The sequence below is a fragment of the Prionailurus bengalensis genome, chromosome E2, assembly GCF_016509475.1.
Source record: "Prionailurus bengalensis isolate Pbe53 chromosome E2, Fcat_Pben_1.1_paternal_pri, whole genome shotgun sequence".
Classification (NCBI taxonomy): domain Eukaryota; kingdom Metazoa; phylum Chordata; class Mammalia; order Carnivora; family Felidae; genus Prionailurus; species Prionailurus bengalensis.
This window is the reverse complement of record NC_057352.1, coordinates 19,254,568-19,281,774: the sequence shown is the minus strand read 5'-3', so window position 1 is coordinate 19,281,774 and position 27,207 is coordinate 19,254,568. Positions and strand designations below refer to the sequence as shown.

Genomic DNA, 27,207 nt, shown 5'->3' with positions numbered 1-27,207 from the left:
GAAGTTTGCAGGAGCACAAAGGTCTTTGATTTATCTTATTTTCAATTCAAATTTACTCGGAGAAGGTGAAATCTTGGTATTTCTCTTCCTTATAGCCCATCACATTGTATTTCAATCCTGCGGCAGAACAGATGTGTAGATACTCAAAAGCTCCCCTGTACAGCCACATTCAAGCTCTTCTGCAGCTGTTGATCTCTCAGAAGTCACCCTGGGAGGAAGGGATTTTCCCTGCTTTTTTGCTTAAAAAAAAAAAAAGAAAGAAAGAAAGAAAGAAACCAGGGGCGCCTTGCTGACTCAGTCTGTTGAGCATCTGACTTCAGCTCAGGTCACAATCTTGCAGTTTGTGAGTTCAAGCTCCAGGTTGGGCTCTGTGCTGACAGCTCTGAGCCCTGGAGCCTGCTTCGGATTCTGTGTCTCCCTCTTTCTTTGCCCCTCCTCTGTTCGTGCTGTCTCTTTCTCTTTCTCTCTCTCTCTCTCTCTCTCTCTCTCTCTCAAAATAAATAAATATTTAAAAAAATTAAAAACGAAACAAAACAGGGGCACCTGGGTGGCTCAGTCAGTTAAGCATCTGACTCTTGATCTTGGCTCAGGTCATGGTCTCACAAACTGTGAGATCAAGTCCCCAGTCAGGCTCTATGTGTGGAGCCTGCCTGGGATTCTCTCTCTCCCTCTCTCTGCCTCTCCGTGCCCCCCCCTTCCAAATTAATAAACAAACTTAAAAAAAAAAAAAAACAGTAAAAATTTGAAAATGTATTCAAAACAATATGATCTGAGGGGTTGTGGTTACTGCATCTGTAGCCAGTGCTGCTGGCATCTCATAAGTAAAGACCAGGGATACTGCTAGCAACATATGAGCCTGCATAAGACAGCCCCTGTAATGGTGAAGTCTCTAGTCCCAAATGTCAATAGTGTTGATGCTGAGACACCCTGATGTAGTGGGAATTGGCTTGTGCAAAAGACTTGAGACAGGAGCTGTGCTCAGAATTTTTGAGGAACAGCAAGAAAGCTGGGTGGCTAGAGCTGAGAAGGACAGGAAATAAGTTTAGAGAATAGTCAGGGGCCTGTTCACATAGAGTATTATAGGACAGAATGAGGACTTTCTGATTGTAGTGGAAAGCCATTGGAAAATTTTGAGCAGGGGAGTACAATAATCCGCTTTTTGTTTTCTAAGACTTCCCTGTGCGAAAAGTTGCCTCTAGGAGAGAGCGTAGATGCTGCTAGTTGGCTCCCCAAATCCAGTCTCCTCTCTCTCCTTAGTAACAAAACCCTGGATTTGTTTTGTTTTGTTTTCAGACATACTGTGCCTGGAAAAAGGACTGGACTCCCAGCCTTCCTTACATCTGGGGGTCTCTTGAATAAATTCAGGTCTGGGAAGATGTAGCTAGAGGTTTGGGATGAGTCTACTGGGAAGTTTCCTTAGAGGGAAGAGGGTACACCCTTCCCCTGTCCCAGTTGGCTGCTCTCTAGAATGCAGGCCAATGGCTGAAGGTCATTTAGCCACTTAGAACTATGAGGCAACTGAAGAATGCCAGCCTTGCGTGAGGATGCAGAGCAGAAGGACGGGAACTGGGTTCCTTGTGACCCCGGGAGTCCCCATTGCCTGCTCTGGACTGCCTAACCCTAGGTTTATTTTTTTATCTTAGAAAGAAAAGAAGTAAATATCACTCTTGTTTAAGCCACCACATTTGTTTTGTTGCTGTTGGGTGTAGACAGACCTAATCCTAATTGAATGGAGCAGGAAGATCAGTTAAGAGGCTATTATAGTAATTAATCCAAGCAAGAGATGATCATAACTTAGAATGTTAGCAGAGGAGGTGACTAGAAGCAGTTGTACTCGTTTTTTGTGGGTTTTAAAAAATTTTTTTTTAACGTTTATTTTTATTTTTGGGACAGAGAGAGACAGAGCATGAACGGGGGAGGGGCAGAGAGAGAGGAAGACACAGAATCGGAAGCAGGCTCCAGGCTCCGAGCCATCAGCCCAGAGCCCGACGCGGGGCTCGAACTCACGGACCGTGAGATCGTGACCTGAGCTGAAGTCGGACGCCTAACCGACTGAGCCACCCAGGTGCCCCTGTACTCGTTTTTAAGTGTACAGCTCGGTGGCATTAAGCAGATTCCCAGTATTGCGCAGCCTTTACCGCCATCCAACTCCAGAACATTTTCGTCTTCCCAAACTGAAAGCCTGAACCCTTTCAACAGTAACTCCCATTCCGCCCTCTCCCCAACCCCAGGAAACCACAATTCTGCCTTCTGTCTCTATGAATTTGCCTATTATAGCTACCTCATATAAGATCATACAATATCTGTCTTTTTGTGACTGGCTGCTTTCACTTACCATTGTCTTTAAGGCTCATCCATATTGCAGCATGTGTCAGAGCTTCCCTCCTTTTTAAGGCTGATTAATATTCTAGCACCGTGGGGGTGTGCATGGGTGTGCATGAGGGAGAGGGGAGGGGCTGCAAGATGGCTCCAGGGTTTATGACACAAGCACCTGGACCACTGGTAGCACTCTTTACTGAGGCGGGGAGCAGTGGGGGAAGAGTAGCTGGAATAACAGGTCTGCAGTGCTTATTTGACATCCCAGGGGCAATGTCAGGTAGACAGTCGGATATACAAATTTGGAGTTCAGGGCTGAGGTCCGGACAGGAGATAGGAACTTGGGAACAGTAGATTCAATAGATGGTATTTAAAGCTATGAAACTGGACCTGGTCATCAAGAGAATGAATATAAACTGGAGAACCAGAGGGCGAATCCAAGGACGAGTGAGCCCAGGGACACTCCGGTATTTAGAGGTCAGAAGATGACTTGGAAGCAGCCTAGGAGTACGCTAAAGGAGCAGCCGGAGAGTGAGGCAGAGATGGAGTAAGTGCAGTGTCTTGGAAGCCAAGAGAAGCAAGTGTTTCAAGAAGGAGCGGGGTGAGCGGGAGGGACCCACTGTTCCAGATGCTGCTGAGAGGTGGTGGGCGACCCCCTTTTCCACCTCAGCCCAGGATTTGCCACAGCCGTCACCGGTTGGAATTCACAAGAATAACAGAGGCAGTCGGTCTGATGTGTGCGGTGAGCCCTCTCTCAGGGAACAAGTGACACACGTGGCACCAGGTCCTGGGATGCAGAAGGCCTCTCCTCAGAGTCCTATGGTGAAAATAATGTTGATGGAGTGAATTTCCACTTTGAATTCCCCATTTGTCTTTTTAATCATTTTTTTCCAGTGGAGATAGTTCAGTATTTTCTTCTTTTTAATTTTCATTTAATGTTTATTTTTGACAGAGGGAGAGAGCGTGAGCAGGGGAAGGGCAGAGAGAGAGAGGGAGACACAGAACCCAAAGCAGGCTCCAGGCTCCGAGCTAACAGCACAGAGCCTGACACGGGGCTCGAACCCACGAACTGTGAGATCATGATGTAAGCCGAAGTCGGGCGTTTAACCAACTGAGCCACCCAGGTGCCCTTAGTATTTTCTTCTTAAGACCAGTGCCTTGAGGCACCTGGGTAGCTCAGTGGGTTAAGCTTCTGACTCTTGATTTCAGCAGGTCATGATCTTATGGTTCATAGGTTTGAACCCCACATTGGGTTGTGCAGTGACAATGTGGAGCCTGCTTGGGATACTCCATCCCCCTCTCTCTGCCCTTCCCACTCCCCTCAAAAATAAATAAATAAACATTTAAAAAAAAAAAAGACATATCTTAACCGCTCAGACATCCCAGTTATAGTATTTTCTTCTTCTTTTTTATTTATCCATCTTGGGAAGGAGAGTGCAGGGGAGGGGCAGACAGAGGGAGAGAGAATCCCAAGGAGGCTCCACACTGTCAGTGTGGAAACCAACATGAGGCTCAAACTGACAGTGAGATCATGACCTGGGCTGAAACTAAGAGCCAGACGCTCAACTGACTGAGCCACCCAGGCGCCCTGGTAATTTTTTCTTCTTGATCAAAGTGCCAACTTTTGATGAAAAATACACTCATATCAACAAAAAGAATTTCCTGAACTCTAATAGGCTCCCAGGCCGTATGCTTGTCTGGGTGACTTAAATATATTTTTATCTATGCCCCGTAGAAACCCACAATATAAATTTGCTTGTTTATGGAGGAAACTTGCATTTTGAATAGGAAAAATTACTATAAGAGCAGGGTCCTTTGCTTACCAAAATTAATATGGATTTAGTTACCTTGAGTAGCCTTTCACTTTTTTTATGTCCTGAATGATATTTTATAGTTATCCTTATTAATTGTTAAGATTTATAGCAACATAGCTAAAATATAAAACTCCCTGTGCGTGTTGGCATGGTAATAAATTGTTGATATCTTTTCTTTTGGACAGCAGGTTATAAAACAGAACACATAGGGGCTCCTGGGTGGCTCAGTTGGTTAAGTGTCTGACTTCAGCTCAGGTCATGATCTCCCGGTTCGTGGGTCCGAGCCCTCATTGGGCTCTGTGCTGACAGCTAGGAGCCTGGAGCCAGCTTCAGCTTCTGTGTCTCCCTCCCTCTCTCTCTCTCTCTCTCTGCCCCTCTCCAACTCCTGCTTTGTCTCTCTCTCTCTCTCTCCCTCCCTCCCTCCCCCAAAAATAAACATTAAAAAAATTTTAAATAAATAGAACATATAAACATAATCTAGTTTTTACAAAAAGACCGTCTACAGGTACAAATGTAGGCTGTACAGGAAACATGTAATCAGTGGTTATATCTATTTGGTAATATTTGGTAGATTTTTATTTAGCTGATCTTTTTCCCCTAATTTGTTTGCAATGATTATGTTTTACTGACACAAAAGGTTTTGTGCACCCGAGTGCTCGGTCCATGAAGTAGGAGTTCTGAAACTGTGTCTGTCGATATTTTTACCAGCAAGGGAGCAGCATATCCAGAGGCAGAATATAATCTTGTGTGAGTGATTAGCATTTGGTGTTGGCTCAGCCACCCTTGGGCAGGTGTTAGCTTTTCTTTCCTTTCTGTATTCTCCCTCTTATATATAACGTGGCAGCTTCTTTATGCTCTAGGTTAGTACCTGCTGCAAAGAGATCTTTGTTGTTTTGTTAGTTGCTTTTTAAATTTTTAAATATTTAAATACTCCCTGTAATCGATTTTTAGGTCAGACTATACATAGTTGCAGTAAGTTTCTTTTTTGCATTTTTATACTGTAATCTAATCTTTGCAAGCACTTTCCATAGCCTGGGCATGGTCCACTGCATTCTCTATTTCTCTGGAGACACATTTAGGTTTTTATATCACATTCTGGTCTATTGGTTAGGTCATTATGTAATAACTCTGGAATTATCATACGAACAAAAGAGCAAGGTTGAGGGAACTTGGAACCAACTGTAATGTTTAAGGTAAAAGTAAATATTGAAGAGAAAGAAATGATTGAATGACTTTGGAATTTCTAATAAAAGCAGCCAATCCAGATCGCCTTCATTTCATTCACTCTGGACTTTTAAACTGATCAGAAATAAATGATGGAGTTCCTGGACATTTGACCATGTGGTATATGTATCGGTTTTATTTGTTCTTCACTCTAGGGATGTGAGAAAGATGGATTGTTAAGTGAGGTTAAGTAGAAAACGAACTTAGTGAGATATTGTGTGTATCGATATGAAAATCACTAGGTGTGCTGGGGGATGGGTGGCTTTGGGCACTCCATGATCCCAACACGGGCGTAGATTCAGGGCTGAGCCAGGCCTTGCTTGGCCCTAGAAGAGCAGTAACTAAAACTAAAGTTTGAAATATTCTAGGAAGGTAGAGTTAAATTGGTCCTCTGCAACTATGGCAGTGAGAGAGGGTGGTCTTTGGGGGACTGAGTAGGGTGACCTTAAACTAAAACCTGGTTGAATTAATAAAATATAAACATCACCAAGAAGAGAAAGTTTTCTGGTTGTATCCATCAACACAACACTCTTAGCAGCAGATGTGGTATGTGTATATGGGAATGGGAGAGTGAACTCATACTGCGTTTCTGCCACCACCAGGGAGTCCCAGAAAACAAGGTTTCCTTTTAGTAGATCTTTGATGGCTGTTTATAATCCAGAATGCTCTGTGGAAATTTAGAGGCAGGAGTGGCAAGGTCAATGATTAGTCTATATTCAGGAATTGGGCTTTTATGAGGAGTTGAAGTCACATTAACAGGTTTCTCTTGGGGCTCCTGGGTGGCTCAGTCAGTTGAGTGTCCGACTCTTGATTTCAGCTCAGGCCATGATCTCACAGTTCGTGGGTTTGAGCCCCGAGTCAGGCTCCCCCATGACAGTGTGGAGCCTGCTTGGGGTTCTCTGTCTCTCTTTCTCTCTCTCCATCTCTGCCCCTCCCCGACTCGAGCTGTCTGTCTGTGCCTCTCTCTCTGTCTCTGTCTCAAAATAAATAAATTAAAAAAAAATAATAACTGAATGAAAACTGAGGGTTTTTTTTTTAATAATAAAATAAAAGATTTCTCTTAATGCAGAAGTCTGATATTGGCCTGAAATTCCACCAACTTGGGATGCCTTGAATAGATTTATCTTTCTTTCTTTCTTTCTTTTTTTAAGTCTTATTTGTTTAAGTAATCTCTATACCCAATATGGTACTCCAATTCGCAACCCTGAGATCAAGAATCACATGCCTCTCCTACGAAGCCAACCAGGCTCCCCTAGGTTAGTCTTTTTTTTTTTTTTTTAATTTTTTTTTTTAACGTTTATTTATTTTTGAGACAGAGAGAGACAGAGCATGAACGGGGGAGGGTCAGAGAGAAAGGGAGACACAGAATCTGAAACAGGCTCCAGGCTCTGAGCAGTCAGCACAGAGCCTGACGTGGGGCTTGAACTCACGGACCGCGAGATCATGACCTGAGCCGAAGTCGGACACTTAACTGACTCAGCCACCCAGGCGCCCCTAGTTTAGTCTTTTTAAAATGCAAATCCCGGGGCAGCTAGGTGGCTCAATTGGTTAGGTGTCTGACTCTTGATTTCGGCTCAGGTCATGATCTCACGGTTTAGTGAGTTCGAGCACCACATCAGGCTCTGTGCTGATGGTGCAGAGCCTGCTTGGGACTCTCTCTCTCTACCCCTCCCCTGCTCACCCTGTCTCTGTCTCTCTCAAAATAAATAAACTTAAAAAAAATTTTTTTGATGCAAATGCCAATTAAATCCAATTGCTTTATTCATAATTCTTAAATGAGACTGATATACTGAAGGACCGAACAGATGTTTTTGGATTTGGAATTCCCCAAGAGGTAAGAGAAGCTGCTCTTTCTCCCAAGCCCCTTGTATCCTCTCCCTGTTTTCATATTGCCATTTCCAGCCAGTCTTAGCAGCTGCTCTCTGCTGTGGATTCATAAACGATGAGACTCATGCCACCTAGGAGTGCCACAGGCCACCCCACTTGATACTCTTGTCCCAGTCCCTTTTCCTCTGTTAGAGAAGACTGAGCCGTGCCTCCCGCCTCAGGGCCTGACAGTATGCGGGGGATATCAGGGTTCCCCTCCTTTTAGTAGCCACCCCTGTTGTGGCTATGTCCTGGATCTTGTCATAGGGAGACAGTGGCTTAGTGGTTAGGAGTACAGCTTTTGGAGTGGAACATATCTGGCATCAGATCTCTGCTGCACCTCTTATCTCCTGCATGGCATTGGAACAGGTTTCTACCTCGAAGCCTCAGTGTTATCATCTGGGAAATGGATGCATTTCTCTTACCCACAGAGTTGCTTCACTGCAAGTAAGGTGCTTGGTATGGGTTAAGCGCTCAATAAAGGTGGCTGTTGGTACCGCTGCAACTGTATAGCTGCATTGACATTTTAAACTGCAGTGTCTCTGACCACTCCACTCATCCGTTCCCCGGGTTGCCACGTCTGTTCTTCAGCCTCACTGAATCCTGCAGTCCAAGCAGCATTCTCCGTGTGAGGGAGAAAATAGCTGCCCACGGCCCTGAGGTCACCTGCTTTTGAATTCACAACTTTAGAGTCTGTATTTCTTTCCACGTTTCTCAGGAAGACCCCCCAAGGACTGGCCCAAGTCTGGGTCAAGGTGGGTGGGGTGTGTTCCAGGAAGGGAGCTGGGCTGAGACAGGAGATGCCCAGAGGCAGGCGCTCTCTCTCAAGGTAGTGTTTATGCATCTGTTACTTGAAACTTTTAGAGCAGATATTCTGTGAAACAGCTTTTCCAAATCCAGGGTGGCCATTGCTTTGGTCGGCTCTTAACGAAACGTTTACGGCACAGATATTTTGTTACAAGTGTAATTTGGACTGCTGCTCCCTGCATCACGGGTGGGAGCAGGGAGATGCCGAGTTCTTGTTCTCATCATTCCTTATTTACAGGGAAGAAATTTAGATTAAATGACTCATCCAAGGTCAAACATGTAAGAATGGTGGAGACAACATACCAGAAGTCTGCCTTTAAACTGTCCGGCATCTTTTCCCCCACTTATTCCTGCAGCAGCATCGCCCTCCTTCCACCATCCTGCCCTCAACAGGGGCACCCTCCCCAGCCCCGTCCTCCCATCAACCGGCGCTGTCCTATTCTGGACCCTGGGACCCTGCATCAGGCCTTTCCCAGCATTTTCCCTTTTTAGAAGGGGGAAGGGTAGTTAACTCTTCCTTTAGTCCTTCCCTCAGAGAGCCTTTTCCTTCCCACCCCCCTTGTGTTCCTTCTCCGGTGGCCCCTGACTTTGCATCTCCACTTAGCAGTTTGTTCTCCACCATCAGGAAGTAACCCTCCTGAGGACCAGGACTTGCTCATCGTCTTTCTTGCAGCACCCTCTAGCCTATTGTGCTTTGTACGTATCGGGTATTCACATGTTACATGTTTGCTGAAGGAATGAATGTGACCCTTGAATCATCCGCAGCTGTAAGACCGTGACCCCGGCGCACATGGTACCTGGCACGTACATCTTTGCCGTAGCCGGCAAGAGGCCGAGGAAGGAGGCAGAGAAAGAGTGTGTGCCAGAGGAGCTAGCTCCACTCCTCCTCCTGTGTGTGCCTTGTATGGGGCCTCAGGGTACCCTCGTTGTGGCCTAAACCAGTTAAGATGGAGTTTATTAGGTCCTGGTCTCAGTGCTGCCAGCCGACAGCTGCATCCAGCTGCTTAGAGCCGACTGAAGGCAGTGGGGCATACTGGCTAAGGGCACAGACATTTGAGTCAAGTGCCCACTCTGTCGCCTCCAGTTTGTGTCCCCATGACAAAGTTCGTAACCTTTCTGTGCCTCACTCTTACTGCCTGTAAAATGGGAATGACCTCGTATGGTTGTTCCTAGCATTAAATGAGATAATCCATGTGAGATCTTTAGCATAGGTGAAGTACAGGCTGAGTGCTCGATTGAGGCTGGCTGCTATTGTGTACTAAATATTATGTACAGTGGCACTAAATACATGCTGTTTATTCTATTCCTGTCACATCACTCTAGGTTGCTAGGTCTGCTTCATCTGTGTCCCTCACCCTGCCCCATCTGGCACCGATCATTGATGGGGGGGAGGAGCTTTGAGGCAGGTATGAGTGCAAACCCAGGAGGTTTGGGTGGGGATCCAGCCTGTAATTCTAATTGTTCTCTGTAGGAGGAGGATGCTTTGGTGTGAGATTTGTGTGAGTTTGTTTTAGTTTGGCCCTGGTGACTTCACAGGGGAAAATCGGAGTGAGTAAGTGTTACCACTGAGACTTGCCTGACTCTTTCTCTAGGAAGCAGAGCTCTGACCAGTGGAGATGGAAAAGGACAGCATCGGAAATGTATGTTGGGAGGTGGGGCCAGACTTGAATCTTGTTTTTGGCTGCCTTAAGGGACAGGGCTGGACTAGAGGGTAGACACTGGGGTTAGGTGTTGGTTCCTTGTACAGGCAATGGAAACAGTTACCCAGCCTTCAGCACCTCCCCGAGGCAGTGCACTGATCACCGACAGCCAGTGAGCCCTCCCCGCTGTGCTCCTACCCGTTGAATAAATTGCAAGCTCAATAAATAAAGTAATTTGTAAGTAAGTAATCCACCGTGTAAACCAGTGGAATATGACATACCCTCCATGGGAAAAATGTGAATGTCAAATTTGGTATGGACCAAACAACTGTAAAAGCTTAGGGGAAGATGTCAGTGATCGGGAAGTTCTCTGCTCAAGTTACTTTGTAAGTGACAAGTTCTTGCTCTCCTTTAAAGAAAAAGAAATAGGAAATCTTAGAGAACACCTTGTAGCTAGGGTTGCCTCAAGAAAGCAAACGGAACGACAGTGTCAATAAACAGCCTTGGCCTTGGCAGATAAATGCACATTTGTGTCTTAAAATATTTATGGTCTATGGTATTTTTTTGACATGTAAATTATTATAGTTACATATTAATAGTATATATTAACATATGTCTATAATATTTTTTAAATGAATTCCCTACTTTAATGGATGTTCCATCAACCAACCAACTACTGATAATGTCTCGGGTGAGTGAGTTTCTACTGTTCTGACAGAGTTGTCCAGTATGTTTTGTTGACTCCTAGAAGACTGGTCTATCAGCTTTGTTTCCTAACACTGGAATTAATGACACACAGCTATGTTAATAAAACTATGTTAATAACATTGTTACCAAAATAACCTGTATCTTTGGATTCCATTTCTAATAAATAGTGTCGTCTTCTAGTCAAACCGACCTTTCAGATTTTCAGTCACACGGCTTTCACTCTGCCTTCTGAATGCCGTGTGGACATAATTGGAACTGTGGGTTCCTCTGGTTCAGTAAGAGCTCAAAGACAACCAAGGGTTGGTGTGAGCCCGAGTCCACATGAGGGGAGCGGAGAACAGGAGTGGGGGGCTAGCTGGGAACTGGGAAGGCCCATTTGAACCATGGGGTTTGCGATTTGGTGGAAATATCTTGACTTCTAGACATCAGGCACCCAGGTGCGAACATGAGAACAAGGATCCTCCTAAAGGCTGGTGACTTTCTAACTTCTGTGATTTCAGACTTCCAAGTGTTGTTACCTTCTGCTCACACTGATAGTTGAGAATTTATTGCACTAATGCAGTAGCAGCCCACAACCTAAAAATCCCCTGGCTTTCTTGTTTTCGCAGGTGTTGGGGCGATGTTTCCTGACAGTGGTACAGGTCCATTTCCAGTTTTTGACCCAGGCATTACAGAAGGTCCAGCCAGTGGCTCACTCGTGCTTTGCCGAGGTTGTCGTGCCAGAAAAGAAGAATGGCGGCGGCGGCGGGTTATCTGGCATGAGCCACACACCCGAACTGGAGGAAGCTGTGCGATCCTGGCGGGGGGCTGCTGAGGTAACCCTCCCTGGGGGAGATTGGTGCCCTATGTTCAACTAGGAGAGGCTCCAGAGGACCTTTGCCTGTTGGTTCCTGAAAGAGGCATTTTATTTAGAACTGTTAGTTTTAAACCGTTATCATTAGCTTGTTCATTCATTTCAGTGAATGCTTTTGTGAACGCTCACTTTGTGCCAGGCGTGCGCCAGGCACTGGGGTGACAGCCTCTGCTCACAGCCTCCTAAGAGGGAGGGCCTACAAAAATAGGGTTAAAGGGCTGTGATGGAGGTGTGCAGGAGCCCAGAGAAAGAGTCCTGCCTCCAACTACGAGCAGTGCAGCAAAGCTTCAAGGAAGAGAGACCAGGGAGAAGAGGTTGGAGCCGAAGTCTGGAAAGACAGGCCAGAGCTGGCTGCGGAGGGTAAAGCGGCCAGCCAGGCAGCCAGGTGGGGATGTGGTCAGTGACAGCACGTTTCTTGTAGGTATTTTGTTTTGTTTTGTTTTGTTTTGTTGTTCATTTATTTAAGTAATCTCTACACCCGACATGGGGCTCACACGACCCCAAGATAAAGAGCCACATGCTCCTCCGACTGAGGCGCCCCACATATTCTTTTTATTATTTTTTTTTAAATTTTATTATTTTTAAATTTTTATTTAAATCAAAGCTAGTTAACATATAGTGTAGTATTGGTTTCAGGAGTAGAATTTAGTGATTCATCACTTATAGGTAACACCCATGCTCATCCCAACAAGTGCCCTCCTTAGTGCCTGTCACTTAGCCCATCCCCCCACCCAGTACCCCTCCATTAACCCTCAATTTGTTCTCAGTATTTAAGAGTTTCTTTAAAAAAAAATTTTTTTTAGGGGCACCTGGGTGGCTCAGTCAGTTGAGCGTCTGTCCAACTTCGGCTCAGGTCGTGATCTCACAGTTTGTGGGTTCGAGCCCCTCATCAGGCTCTGTGCTGACAGCTCAGAGCTGGCAGCCTGCTTCAGATTCTGTGTTTCCTTCTCTCTCTGCCCCTCCCCCTCGCTGACGCTTTGTCTCACTGTTTCTCAAAAATAAATAAATGTAAAAAAAAGTTTAAAAAAAAATTTGTTTTTGAGAGAGAGACAGAGACAGAGAGACAGAGTGTGAGGGTGGGAGGGGCAGAGAGAGAGGGAGACACAGAATCTGAAGCAGGCTCTAGGCTCCGAGCTGTTAGCACAGAGCCCGACATGGGGCTCAAACCCACGATCTGGGAGATCGTGACCTGAGCCATAGTCGGACGCTTTAACCGACAGAGCCACCCAGGTGCCCCCAGTATTTAAGAGTCTCTTATGGTTTGCCTCCCTCTCTGTCTTTATCTTATTTTTCCTTCCCTTCCCCTATGTTCATTTGTTTCTTAAGTGAGTGAAATCATATGTGTGTGTATATATACATATATATGTACATATATATATATATATCTTCCTCTCACTGATTTATTTCACTTAGCATAATACATTCTAATTCCATCCGCATTGTTGCAAGTGGCAAGATTTCATTCTTTTTGATTGCCAAATAATATTCCATTGTGTGTATATGTGTGTGTGTATGTATACACCCACACCACATCTTTATTCATTCATCAGTCTGGATATTTGGGCTCTTTCCATACTTTGGCTATTATCGATAGTGCTGCTATAAACATCGGGGTGCACGTGCCCCTTTGAATTGGCATTTTTGTATCCTTTGGATAAATACCTTGTAGTGCAATTGCTGGGTTGTAGGATAGTTCTTTTTTTAACTTTTGGAGGAAGCTCCATACTGTTTTCAGAGTGGCTGCACCAGCTTTCATTCCCACCAACAGTGCAAAAGTGTTCCCCTTTCTCTGCATCCTCGCCAACATCTGTTGTTGCCTGTGTTGTTAATTTTAACCATACTGACAGGTGTGAGGTGGTAACTCATTGTAGTTTTAATTTATATTTCCCTGATGATGCGTGATGTTGAGCATCTTTTCATGTGTCTATGAGCCATCTGGATGTCTTCTTTGGAAAGATGTCTGTCCATGTCTTTTGCCCATTTCTTCACTGGATTATTTGTTTTCAGGTGTTTCCAGGGGGGGTGGGAGTGAAAAGCCTTCCAAGTCAAGACTTTAACTAGGACTGACTAGGACTTTTTGATCCATTTTACATAGTGAAAGAGATAATTTACAGTTAAGGAGTATAATATTGATTTTTTTATATAATGTTTAGTTGTAATCCTTCCATAATCAGTTGGCAGAGTATTTCATGTTTTAGAAATCTCCTTTAATAAATATTTTAAATATTATTTACTAGTCTCACATTGTACATTCTCTAATTTTATTATTATTTCAGTTTTATGCTGTTCTCTGTTCTTCTTTTGAATTTCTTTTCAGTTTCTTTTTCTTGTTTGTTTTGGTCTCTCTTTCCTGTCAAGGGCTTTCCCCTGCCTCTCGGTGTTTGTCAGAGCAGCCCTGAAATGCTAATTGAGGTCCAGTGTGGAAGTGGGACCTGCTGACCTTATTGCAGGTGGCCATTTGTCACCTCGCAGACCTCTGTGTCCTCTTGGTTGCTGGGCTCCAGCCTCCTGATCATGCAGCTCATATTCATACCCTTAATACCAGGCTCACCGTTGTCTCCTGTTGACATCATCATGCTGAGAACCCAGCGCTCGTGAGGACCCCAGCAGTCCCTTGATCTCCTCACCTTAACCTTTTTCTTCACCCACTGCAGTCTGCACAGGCCCTTGTGCTTTCTCCCTCACTTAGCCACCAGCCAGTGACCCTGCCCTACACTGTACCGAGGAAATAGAATCCACCTGGCAGCAGTCCCTTTTCTTCACCCCAAAACCACACTGCTTCCCCCATTCAGACCCTCGTCTCTTCCTTCCCTTCATTACAGGACCCCTCCTGTCCGGGGTCCGCCCTGTCCCCACCTTCCCCCACCCTCAAGGCCTCTGTGGTGAGGCCCTGTGTTTTCTCTCCCTCCTCTTCAGCATGCCCTCCCACCCACTACGTAAACCCGCATACACAGAAATCCTCGCTGTTCTGCCCTGTTTCTCTGCTCTTCTCACAGCCAACTTCTTGGAAGAATTGTCTACCGTACCTTTGAGTCATTCTAAAAAAGATTATTATGAAAGATTTCAAGCATATAGGAAATGTCGCACATACCCTGTCTGCCTTTTAGCTTTGTCGAGTGAATCTTACCTTCTTGTCAGTTGCTTCATACCATTTGTTTATTTATTTATATGCTCACTTATTTATTTTTAAGTAGGCTTCATGCCCAGCGTACGGCTTGAACTCACAACTCCAAGATCAAGAGTCATGTGCTGTACAGACTGAGTCAGCCAGGCGCCCCTTTCATGCTTTTTATTTTTAACAGAAAAAATATTATTTACAAATGCAGCTGATTTCCATTGTACCTTTTTACTGCCTTACTCACATCTCTTCCTTTGTAGAGATAACCTCTTTTGAATTTGGAGTTTGTGAGTCCTGCACATATTTTTATATTTTCACTCTGTATACATGTATCCATAAGTAGTATAAGGTGTATCTTGCACAATATGAAACTTTATATAAATAGCATCATTCAGCTCGCTGAAGTCTGGCTTCCCCTCCTACGCAAGAACGAGCATTCTCAGGGGCACCTGGGTGGCTCAGTTGGTTGAGCGTCCAACTCTTGATTTCAGCTCAGGTCGTGATCTCACAGTTCATGGGGTTGAGCCCTGCATCAGGCTCTGTGCTGAGAGTGCAGAGCCTGCTTGAGATTCTCTCTTTCTCTCTGCTCACATTCAAGCTCTCACTCTCTCTCAATATAAATAAATAAACATTAAAAAAAAAAAAAAAAGAACAGGCATTCTCTTGTCAAGGTCACTGGTGCCTTCTGTGTGGCCAAATCCAGGGAACCGTTTGACTCCATTCAGCAGCTCACAGCAATACGGGCCCTTAGAGACCCTCTCTTCCTGTGGCGTCCCTGAAGCAGGCATTAATCTCTTGGGCCATCCTCTCCATCTACTTTGCTAGCTTTTTCTCTTCAACACAACTTATACACACAACTTACGTCCGTTTCTCAGTGCTCATTTCTGAGTGCCCTCCCTGTAGGGTCTCCATATAGCCTTGGGACATTAAGAACTGTCTGTGTGCTGGGGGCCCTCACATATGTGCGACCAGTCCAATTCTGTGGGCTTCAGGCCCCTGTATTCAGCTGCTGCTTACCTCAGGTATCTAAGTGGCTCAGGCTTAGCTTTTCCCCACACCCCTGGTCTTGCCCAAATCTTCCCCATACTAGCAAGTGCTGCCATCCCACACTGGGTCATTCATGCATGAAACTGAAGATTTATCCTCCTGTCTTTCCATCACATCTACATCCAGTCCATAAGCCCTGTAGGTTCCACCCCAAAGCATTACCCCACATGTGTCCCTTTCACTGCCCTAGTTCAGGATGTCCCTACTCTCCCCAGACACCTGCAGTGGCTAGATTCGCTTCTCCCCTCCCTGTCTTGCCACCCTTCATCTCCCTCCATTTTAAGTTGGATGATGTTGCTACTTCCTTAGGGTAAAGTACCGACCCTTCACCATGACCCGCCGAGTCCCACACAGTCTGGTTCCTGCCTTGCTCACCAACCTCATCTGCAGTCACTGTCTCCCTTGCTCACTGGGTTCTAGTTTCTTTGCTGACATGTCTGCTCACCCATCCCACACTTCTGCTGACTTCCTCCTCCACCTCAAACTCATAACCTAAATGCTGATTTCTGAGTGTTTAGGGTGCTCCTCCCTATGATAGTTCTCCCTGTTTTCCTTGGTGTGTTTTTCTCCATTTTAAATGGTTTAAATGTTTTGTTTGGCCCATGAGGCTGTCAGCCCTAAGATGGTAGGCACCAGGCTTTGCGCTCCATTGCCTAGCCATAGATATGCACCACAAGACCTTCTGGGCCAAATATTTCAGTGAAAGAATCTTAGAGAGTCAAATAGTTTTAAACGGTAAGACTAGTTAGGGTTCAGAGACTGGATGGAATGTAGTCATACATGTGTAATTTGTGAAGCTTTAGAACTTTATAGCATTGTTTCTGCTAATTACCTTTCTGCAGTTTTGGTAAACATTGTAACTCCTACAGCAGAAGAACAAAAATTAGCTGTTAAAAAATGTTATTTGTTGCACAAATGTGACTGCAACAGAAATAGACATTGAAAAATTGGAAGGCAGTTCATCCTGAATTCCTTCTCCCATTTAAGAAATTAAATACATTTTTTCTGTATTCTCCAGTCCTGACCCATATGTGTAAGTAACTTACATTTCATCACAATAAGACATTGATTACTTTTTTTTTCTTGTTTCTCTGTCTTGTTCATGAACATATTTAATGACCAAACAATAAGTATTTAAATTTTTTGTGCAGATTTCAGAAGTCTTATTTTTCCTTTAACACTCCAGGGTACGTTTTTTTCCCTGTTCTATGTTGGTGTGGCCTTTTACTTTGGTGTACAGGAACACCTAACCTTATATGTTCAATATGATGATTCTGGAAACTCCAAGTGCCAATATTTTAGTTTGGCTGTCTTTAAAAGAGAAATTAAAAATGTAAAGGTCTTACAGGGGTGCCTGGGTGGCTCAGTCAGTTAAGTATCCAAATATTGATTTCAGTTCAGGTCACGATCTCACGGTTCATGAGCCCTGCACTGACAGCATGGAGCATGCTTGGGATTCTCTCTCTCTTCTCTCTCTGCCCCCTCCCCCACCTGTGTGCGTGCTCTCTTTCTCTCTCTCTCTCAAAAAAATACATTTTTAGGGGCGCCTGGGTGGCGCAGTCGGTTAAGCGTCCGACTTCAGCCAGGTCACGATCTCGCGGTCCGTGAGTTTGAGCCCCGCGTCAGGCTCTGGGCTGATGGCTCAGAGCCTGGAGCCTGTTTCCGATTCTGTGTCTCCCTCTCTCTCTGCCCCTCCCCCATTCATGCTCTGTCTCTCTCTGTCCCAAAAATAAATAAACGTTGAAAAAAAAATTTAAAAAAAAATACATTTTTAAAATGTGAAAGTTTTACATATAGGAAAAATTAATAACAGGTAGGTAAGTCTTTTTTCCAGGGTTTCTTTTTTTTATTTTCCTAAGTAGCTTCACATGCAGCATGGAGCCCAACGTGGGGCTTCAACTCATGACACTGAGATCAAGACCTGAGCCGAGAGCCAAGATCAAGAGTCAGACACTTAACCAACTGAGCCACCTAGGCGCACCCCACCCTCCCCAGGGTTTCTTAAATAAAGTAGTTCTGTGTCAGGTTTGCTTTCTCTTCAAGATGCTTGGTTTAATCTTCCCAGATTTCTGGTTGCTCACTTGGTAATACAGACAATCCAGAATGTCCGGTATATATCTAATGCTCAGATAGCATCTGGGTTTAACTCCGTTGTTTTTTTTCTTCGTTTCTTATTTTTTAAACATAGCTAAGTCTGTTACATTCTCTTGTGCCTTCCCGTCGCTGTTACTGTTGCAGGCGACATCGAGACTGAGGGAAAGAGGCTGTGACAGCCGCCTGGCGGGCATTGAGGTGCAGCAACTCTTCTGTTCTCAGAGTGCGGCCATTCCCGAGCACCAGCTCAAGGAACTGAACTTGAAAATTGACAGCGCTTTGCAAGTAAGTGTTGTTATCTGAGGACAGATAGAAACAAGGGAGGGCATTCAAGTTGTGAGGTTGAACCAGTTGGAAGGAATAGTAGGGTGGTAGTTGGCCTGAAGTCATTCAGTCACTACAGAAATTTTAAATTCCTGTTGTCCCTGGACTTTGTCATTCTACGATCTGCCATGTAATCTTGATTCTTACAATTTTTTTGCAGGCATATAAAATAGCTCTGGAAAGCTTAGGCCACTGTGAATATGCAATGAAAGCTGGTTTCCACCTGAATCCAAAGGCAATTGAAGCCAGTTTACAGGTATGCTTCTCTTTCTGGAAGCTCTTGGGAGCCGTGGAATGACAGTGTTGCCATACCAAGTGAACCGGCTGTCTTGGCAGAATTGCCGTGGGTCACCTCCCCTCTCCTCTCCAAACCTTTTGCAGGGCTGCTGTAGCGAGGCCGAGGCGCAGCAGACAGGGCGGAGGCAGACCCCCCCGCAGCCCATGCAGTGTGAGCTTCCCACCGTCCCTGTGCAGATAGGATCACACTTCCTGAAGGGCGTCTCCTTCAATGAATCTGCCGCCGACAACCTGAAACTTAAGACGGTAGCTTTCCATGGGGTTCCAATACCGGGTGTGAACTTGGAAACCGTTCTTAAGGGAAACCTAAGGGCTTGTATAGATTAAAAAACAAAACTGAAGTCAAGGCAGGAGGTATTAGTAAACTGGTGTCTAAAAGCAGACTATGATGACTTATTTTAATAGACGTTTGCCAGGTTTTATTCCTAATTTTGTTCAAATGTTTAACATAAAGTGTTTCGAAAGTACGCTACAAAATACTATCTGTGATTAATGTTTTAGGGGACTTTTGTGAATTAGATAGGAAATTTTATCATGATACCGCAGTAATTATGACCAGTTTGGGAGCGTCATGTGAGCCAGGCATCATGCCAAGGGCTCCACCTGCATCGTCTCGTTTAATGCTCACCCAGGAGACGGACACTGCTCTTTTCTCCATTTGACAGAGGAACTGAGGCCCAAGGTCACACAGCTACAAAGTAGTAGACTGGAATTTGAGGCTATGTAGTCTGTTTCCAGAGTCTGCATACCTGACCACTTGGTCATCCAAAATAAAGTTGAGGTTTTCATTGGTATTTATTTTTGCCAGATGATTTTGTCTCCTTATTTAGAGGAATTCAGAATTTCAAAATTCCTCAGCCAATTTGTGTCAGCAAATGTAATGCTATATTTTTTGCTAGTATAGAAATCACATGTGTGTATTAATGTCTGCGTATCCTTATTCTCTGAGGGTATCTGATGACAGTTGCCTAAGAAATGAAAATGACATGATTTGGGTGGGGGGACTGAAACAGTGATATTTTCACTATTGAAAAATAGAGGACTATTGTGTACTTGTAAATTCATTTCAGCACATTGTAGAATCTTGTGCAGCTTTATCTTGAGGGGTGAACTCTCATCTTCTCGACCCGTAGCATACGATGTTGCAGCTCATCAAGGAGGCGGGCTGCTACAATGGAATTACACCCAGGGACGACCTTCCTGTGACCGAAGTACTGAACCAGGTGTGCCCGTCCACGTGGCGGGGCGCCTGCAAGACTGCTGTGCAGCTGCTGTTCGGCCAGGCTGGTCTGGTGAGTGAGCATGTGGGGCGCCCCGGAGAGAGAGCAGAGAGTGTTTCCCGCACAGGAGGATGCGGTGCAGGCACAAGTGTGGAAATACTGAATAATTTTAAAAGTTCTTCAGTACTGCAGCATTTACAGCAAGTGGAGAAGGTAGAGGAACAGCAGCATTAAAAAGCCTTTTTTGTTTTCTCGTATAGACTGATAATACATATTTGCAGGGAACCTAGTTGCAAAGTGATGTTGCGGGTTTCCTGTGCAGAAACCTTCCGTGAGTGCTGGTTGATGGGGAGGGCCTCTCTGCACAGCTCGCCCACTCTGGAACGACAGTGGTATCTTTCTGATGCTCGAACATGCCAAGCTTCTTCCTGTCTCGGGCCTTTGCCATTGATGCTCTTCTTACTTGAGAAGACTTCCCTCTGAATCCGCATGTGTGACATCTTTTCGTCTTCCAGATGTCAGCTCGAACACCGCCTCCTCCAAGAAACCTCAGTGGTATAAGCAGTGCCCCCCCCATCCAGTCACTTTGTATCCCAGCTCTCTGTTTATCTCCTTCTTAACAATGAAATAACAACATCAATTCAGAAATAAGTTTAGTCTTTTCACCTTGGGAGAGAAGAGTGACTTTTGTCAAAGGTGGGATCCAGAGATCAATCTCTGAAGTCACCACTTAGCTTTTTGTTTGGCACCTGGGACTCATGTAACCTTACAACCTTGATCCCACTTTCGAGAATTAAATGACTACTTTTGGAAAAGATAACAGCATTTCAGTCAGAGGTTAACAGAAGCTAATTAGAGATTAAGAAAATTTAAAAAACTGTTTCTTTAATTCCTACTTTATTCATAAATGGAGCTGTTGGGAGGATGCTGTGCTTTCGTTTCATGGGGGTGAGGCCTCAGGTGGCCCAGCTCAGGGTGGTGCTGCCTTGTGTAGGGCCAGATGAGGGCCCGTCCACAGCAGGTAGTTAGGCTTCCTTTAGGATCCGGCCCTTAATACGGGAAGAGAAGGAGTAAGCTGGAGACCCCCTGCTGAACTATGTGGGAGCCCACTGGCTTGAGGAAATTGATCCATATTCCGAAAGATCATGTTAGCTGTAACTAGAAAAGCCATAGGGATAAGTTCTCTAGAAAGGAGTGGGTAAAATAAGGCAGACAGACATATAGTCTGTTTTGGGAAAACGTATTTTTTAAAAAAAATTAAAAGCCCCAGGTTATTGAGAGAGCAGAAACTTCTTCCAGTTCCTTACTCCTTGCTCCCAGGGCACCTTTGTGTGTGACAGACAAAGAAACTTTAGGTTGTGGTTCTAGAGATGGGAGGAGAGAGGAAACACCTGCCTGGTCCAACAATGGCTATTACTTGGACAGGAAGTCTTTTCCAAAGGACATTGCAGACCAGCTGTGGGAAATCTGTTTACAGCAGTGGAAATCAGCTCCATTAGAGGCTGAGTTCGGAATCATAATAAGCAACTCTGTGTGGCTTTGAAATATAACAGATATATAGAGAGATGTAGATTTTTTTTTTTTTTTTTTTTTAAGTAATCTCTACACTCCGCATGGGGCACGCACACACAACCTGAGATCAAGAGTCAGATTACTGAACAAGCCAGCCGGGTGCCCTGTAACAGATTATTTTTGAAGTGCTTTATGATTTTTTCTTAAATTCTTTTAGTTATTTGAAAATATAGTCGTCATTTTGTCAAACTGTCGAACTTACCTAGCTACTATATCACCTATGTAATATTGAAGACTCTCCTCCAAATAAGAAGAAATCATTGAGAGAAGAATCATCTTAACATTTCTGAACTACTTCTGTTTTTATTGATGGTTGAGGATAAAATGATCTTGTAATAAAAAGAGCTTCATCCACTTCTAGCTTGTACTCATTCGTTACAAATGGGCTTTTCTGAAGCTGTGGTTCAATTTTTAATGACGGTCTTATTTCTTTCAAGTGCATAAAGTAAAAAAAAAAAATACTAAGTGGAAACAAAATAATTCCTAATTAACATATTTATAGTTTGGCAAAAAGTACTAAAAGTGCTTGGAAAGTTCAGTACATCTTGCACTCAGAATTTGGTTTCTGTTTATTGAAGTATTACTGCCTTCAGTCATCTTTATTACTTGCATTTGTCTTCATGGGGCTCTTGACTGGCCTCTGCATAACTGCCTTGCCATGGGGATAGTTCTTGCCAGAGTCACTCAGCTTTAGTAGGCTCATGTATTGGATTTATTTGCGATCCATTTTCCTCTCTGAAAGCTGATTGTTGTTTTTCTCACTCTCTCTTAGGTGGTAGTTGACACAGCACAGATTGAAAATAAAGAAGCCTATGCCCCCCAAATCAGTTTAGAGGGCTCCAGAATTGTGGTTCAAGTCCCATCCACATGGTAACGTCACTCTTATATTAACACAAGCCTAATGATTGAAGTTTGCACGTCTTTGAAAACATTGCTTTGCTTTGGACAAACCCCGTGTTAGGTGACGCGTCAGGTCTTGCTGCTTGCACAGGTACACGGGCAATGGTGGTGTGTTGACATCATGTGTCATGGTTATCAGTCCATGATAAGGAAGCCAAAGTGTCTGAAAAATAGTCTGACAAGTAGTATAACTAAAATGTTATATACTCCTGGATCATAATGAGCAATATTATCTTCTCTTTGTTACTGAGTCCATAGCTTTTGAACAGAGTACATCATTTTCCCTAAGTCACCAGTGTTTCTCTAAAACTAAGTACAGAACATAAAATTCCTTCTCCTCCTTTGTCTGTTCCAGTAACAACCCTGATTATCTTGAGCTCATGCCATTCCCAACCTGGGGGTGGACTGAGCCATTTTTGTTTCTAATTATTTAATTACATTTATGAACTGATGATAAAGTATTCTCCTTAGTTTATTAAAACTCCTACAAATCGATAAGACAATGGACAGGTGCATGAATAGGTAATCAACAATAGATGAAGAAAATGTGTAACCTCACCTAATAGAGGCAGAGTAAAGAAACAGTATGATGTCATTTTGCCCACTGGTGTTGAAAAATTGTTTTAGAATAATAAATACATTTTTAAAATAAAAAATAAAAGTTTGAGCCAGACCATACAAAAACAGGCACAGAAAGTGAATAAATCAGACAGCCTTTCTGGAGGGCGGCTCAGTGTGTCAGAAGCCTTGAAAGAAGCAGTCTGACGCCAGCGGCTCCACGGTCCGGCGGCTCATCCCGATGATGTGCAGAGAAATTCAGCTAAAGGATCAGCATCATAACTTTATTAATGGCAAAAATGAGCGTGTGTTGGCCGACTTTTGTTATTAAGATTATGATATGAATGAGTAACCATACAGAAAATTTCTGAGACATTTAGGTAGGTAGAGATGGCCATGGTCAAGCGTGATGGCACTCTTGGTGACCAGGGGGACTAAAATGGGAGCCAGGTAATGCATTCGAGTTGTATTTAAACCATTGCTCCCAGACATGAGAGGGCCCAGTGGTAGACTCTGCCCAGAGTTTTAGAACTTGCTGATAAATCAAGTCACAGTTGGCAGTTCACTTCATGTCCCAAAACCTCCCCCTTCCAATTTTTTATCTGATTATTGAGATGGCATACTGTTAACTTATATACACATCTTCATTCCTATCAAACAATAAACTGAAAGCTCACTTGTCTATAAGATTTTTGTGTTCCTGAATTTGTTTTCCAGTTCACATCTTTCCCCACCCCAAGGTGTACAACTAGTACTAAAATGGCTAATTGCAGTTCACTGGTTCCAGAACTCTCCGTGTATGATTGATTTCCTTTGTAATTCATTGCACCTCCAGTAAAGGCCTTACAGACTGTAATTTCTTGGAGAGGCTCCCTCTGCTGGTTACTTTTGGTAAAAATACAAAGTCTTTTAAAACGCACGTTTTTGTTTCTTTCAAAGTATAAAGTACGTGCTTGTTGAGAAGAATGCAAGCAGAAGTGATTGCTTTACTCCACCTTCAAAAAAATAAAATTATTAGCAAAGCCAGTCAAGAATTTATTATATGCTTTGCTTTTAATAAAATGGAGTGTCCCACTGCCAGATAGGGTTTCTTTCATAATACCTTTTTTAGATGTATTAATCGTCCTATTTAAGGTGTCTATCCAGTCTTTCTTTCAACAAGTACTTACTGAATACCTACTATGTGTCAGAGATACTGTCTGGCTCTCGGAATTTAAGTATGAGCAACACAGACAGGGCCCCTGCCCCTAATAGTGTTGACCTGTTAATGAGAGGGAGTGTGAGGGGCAGCTAACAAGCCTACGAGTTCAGTTCAAGCCGCGGCATGTGTATGAGGGGAATTAGAGTCGAATGATGTCGTGTGATGAAGAATAACTGGAACAGCTGGGAGAAGGGAGGCTCTTTTGGATGAGAAGGTCACTTGTGAGTGGTCCTTCTTTGAAGATGCGATATTTGAGAGGAACCAGCCGTGCACAGAGCAGATGGGAGAGCGTTTCTTCCAGGTAGAAGGGACAGCAAATGCAAAAGCCTGGGGGGGGGTGACCTGGCCTGGCTGGAGATGTGTGAGGTGGTCTTGAAGAGACACAGGGTCCCTGAGGGACTTGGATTTTTATCCAGAGTAGAATGGCTTTGAGCAAGTCTGTGTGATTTACCAAAAGAATGGCTTTCATCTCTTAAAGAGATATTAGTGATCAACTCTTGAGACTGATGGATACGATAAAAGTGCCAATTTGTTGATTTTCAGAAAGAGAAATTATTCTCACCAGCAAGTGTAGTACTTCTTTCTGCATGACCAGCAGCAGATGCTCTCCTAGTGGGCAAACATATGTGACCAGCCAAATCACAGCCAGGAGTGGCTTGGGAGCACAGAGCGAGTAGGTCCTAATAATCAGCAGTTCCAGGCTGAGAGAGTCAGGTACATGAACCCTGGCCAGGTCCACTGGCCAACATTCTCTCCCCAGAGCCAGGGTCTGGTTGGCACTGGCAGAGCTTGCCTTTTGCAGTATTTCTGAAGCTGGCCGGCTCGTAGCCTCACAGACGTATTTCTTCTCAAGCCCTAAGTCATGCTGGAGAGTGCCGCTGCCTCCTTAGGATGGCTTCGCAAGGGTTGATTTCACCATTTAACTCCCAGAGTGCTTAGGAGAAGACATACCACATCTTCCCGGTTCTGCCTCTCAGAAGAGGCCTCTTTTGAGGAGGTACCTTGAATGGGCAGTGAGCGCCTAAATGGTGGGAAGCAGCTCTCAGGGGAGAGCAGTCTGGGCAGAGGCAGCAAAAGCAAAGGTTCTGAGACGTGGGCAAATCCAACATATGCAGGGAGCGAGCAAAGACCTTGTGGCTGGGACAAGGTGAGCGGAGGTGACAGTGAAGAGAGATGTGGCCAGAGAGGCAGGAGAGACCAGGTCACAACAACCCCTGAGGTGCCATTTAGATTTTATGTCAATCACGATGGAATGCCACCGGAGGGTTTTAAATAGGGAAGTCATGTGTTCTGATTTGTGCTATAGGAGGCTCACTCTGGCTACGTGGGAGAGTGGGCCTGGGAGGGACAGGAGTAGATAGAGGAAAGGAGGCCGGCTGGGTGGTTGGTCCTGAGACACAGCTGCTGGAGGTTTCTTGGAGTAGAGCGGTAATAAGAGGGGTGGTGAGAAGGGCTTGGATTCAGAATGTGTCTTGGAAGAAGAGCTGTCGGGAATTGCTGGTGGGTTGGCATGGGCTGTGAGGGAGCCAGAGATGATGTGTAGGTTTGGGGTAGGTCCCTGTGTTGTTTACTTATGGAGGAAGTCTGTAGGAATCAGAGTGGTTTCTGGTGGAGAGGAGAGGAATCCGTTGTGCTGGCCAGACTGCCTGTTAGATGTACCTGAGAGATGTCAAGGGTGCAGTTAGATACTGGAGAGTGGGGTTTGGGAGAAGGAGGTCGGCTGATGAAGGAGATTTGAGTCCTCAGTGTAGGGTAGTCTGTACAGCCGCAGGACCGGATGCAGCAGTCTAGGGAGAAAGGACAAAACTTGGGACTCGCCACCATGCGGAGGTGGGGGAAGCGGAGCAGGAAGAGTTGGCAGAGGAGACCAGGAGGGAGCTGCCAGCCAGGTGAGAAGAAAGTTGAGCAAGTTTGGGGGTCATCGGGCTACACAAGACAGTGCTCCGGGAGGAAAGAAACATTGCAAAACGTTGCTGAGAGATTAAGGTGGAGACAGGCAATTGACCTTTGACATTAGCAAGAACGAAGTTATTTGATAAAAGCTATTCTGGTGTAGTTATGGGGATGAAAGCCCATTGGTGGTGGGGGGAAGGGAGAATAGGAGGTAAGGGGTGCCTGAGTGGCTCAGTCGGCTAAATTCTTGATTTCAGCTCAGGTCATGGTCTCACAGTTTGCAAGATCAAGCCCCGCATCGGGCTCTGTGCTGACATTGTGGAACCTGCCTGGGATTCTCTCTCTCTTTCTGCCCCCCCCCCCTTCTCTCTCTCTCTCTCTCTCTCTCTCTCAAAATAAATAAATAAACTTTAAAAAAGAAAGAGAGAATATGAGGTAAGGAAGAGGAGAAGACAGTGTGTTTGGCTAAGAGGGGGAGCAGAGAAATTCACAGTGTCTGGCGGGGAATGTGGAGCGAAGAGAAAGAAACTGGTCAGTGAGGCTGGTTTGTTGGCCAAAGGGAATGTCATGGGGACAAAGGGGGCAATTAGGTGAGCAGGGTCCTCGGGAAAGCAGGAGGGTCCAGAGCATGCAGTGCTCGCTCAGCTGGAGGGACAGTCTGTGGCAGAGCAAGGCTTGTGTTCCGCCGTGACTGGAGGGGCAGGCGGCACGGGCAGGTGAGCTGGTGCGTGGTGGTGAGGAGAGGAAGCAGACCTCATCTCGTGTGTCTTCTCAGTTACTTGAGAGCCGTGATGGGGAAGAAGGGATGATGGCAGCAGGGATCGCAGGGTCTGAGGAGAGAGGACGCGGCTGAGGTGGTCATCTTGGAAAACGTTCATTTATGGGAAGGCTGTTTGTTGCTTACCTGAAATTTGCAGCGAGTCTGGGTGGCAGACGGTGAGGGTTTTACCTCCATGGACCTGCAGTTTCCCGGGTGCAGGTGTGAAGCACTAACAAGAAAGTGGGAGCAGGGATGTTCTGGAAAGGAGCAGATACTGTGTTGGCTCACAGAATCTGCACAGGGTAGGGCAGAAAGTCAGGACCGGGGCTGGTGTGGGCAGCGAGAGGGCGTTAGGGCCCCCAGAAGGTATCCCCTCCAGCCAACCCTTCTCTTGCTCCTGAACAGACTCCAGGGAGATCCTAGAGCTCCCCCTCCTCTTGCAGGGCAGCGGGTTCCAGCGTCCACCTTGTCATTCTCGAAGTGCTCTTCAGTTGCTCAATTTTTATTTGGTGCCCAAAGCATGTAAAAATGGCAGCCTTTTGTAGGAGGCCTGCTTGAAACACTTTTTCAGGGAAGTGTAGCCCAGACTGACACAGCCCGGTTCGTGCCTAGGTGCCTGAAAGAGGACCCTGCGACCATGTCCCTGCTGCAGAGAAGCCTGGATCCGGAGAAGACCCTGGGGCTGGTGGACGTGCTCTACACGGCTGTGCTGGACCTCAACCGCTGGAGGGCAGGGAGGTCGGTGTCCCCGCCGGTCACCTCAAGTGCTTTATATTCAGGCCCACACTTAGGGACAGCATGACCACATACAGCTTCGTGTGTGCTCACGTCGCTGATAGCGTGTGAGTCAGTAAGGCGAGAAAGCGAATTTTTTGGTAACCTAACTTTGGAATGATTTGAGATTTTACAGAAGAGTTGCGGTGATACCAAGAATTGCTCTCTGCCCTTTACCCAGACTCCTCCAGTTACTTCACATGTCTGCCTTCATTTGTTTT

At 45.1% G+C, this 27,207-nt stretch overlaps 1 protein-coding gene across 3 annotated transcripts in view; it reads left to right on the top strand.

Annotated features, from left to right (window-relative positions):
- Positions 1–27,207, top strand: part of GARRE1 (granule associated Rac and RHOG effector 1) — an 83,832-nt gene that overhangs the window by 45,230 nt on the left and 11,395 nt on the right. For all 3 annotated transcript variants that reach the window (XM_043599066.1, XM_043599065.1, XM_043599067.1), the window contains 7 exons: positions 10,984–11,190; positions 17,632–17,772; positions 17,972–18,067; positions 18,193–18,354; positions 19,242–19,400; positions 21,673–21,770; positions 26,825–26,950. In XM_043599066.1, coding sequence (XP_043455001.1) covers positions 10,984–11,190; positions 17,632–17,772; positions 17,972–18,067; positions 18,193–18,354; positions 19,242–19,400; positions 21,673–21,770; positions 26,825–26,950 — 989 coding nt within the window. The remainder of the gene's footprint in view (positions 1–10,983; positions 11,191–17,631; positions 17,773–17,971; positions 18,068–18,192; positions 18,355–19,241; positions 19,401–21,672; positions 21,771–26,824; positions 26,951–27,207) is intronic.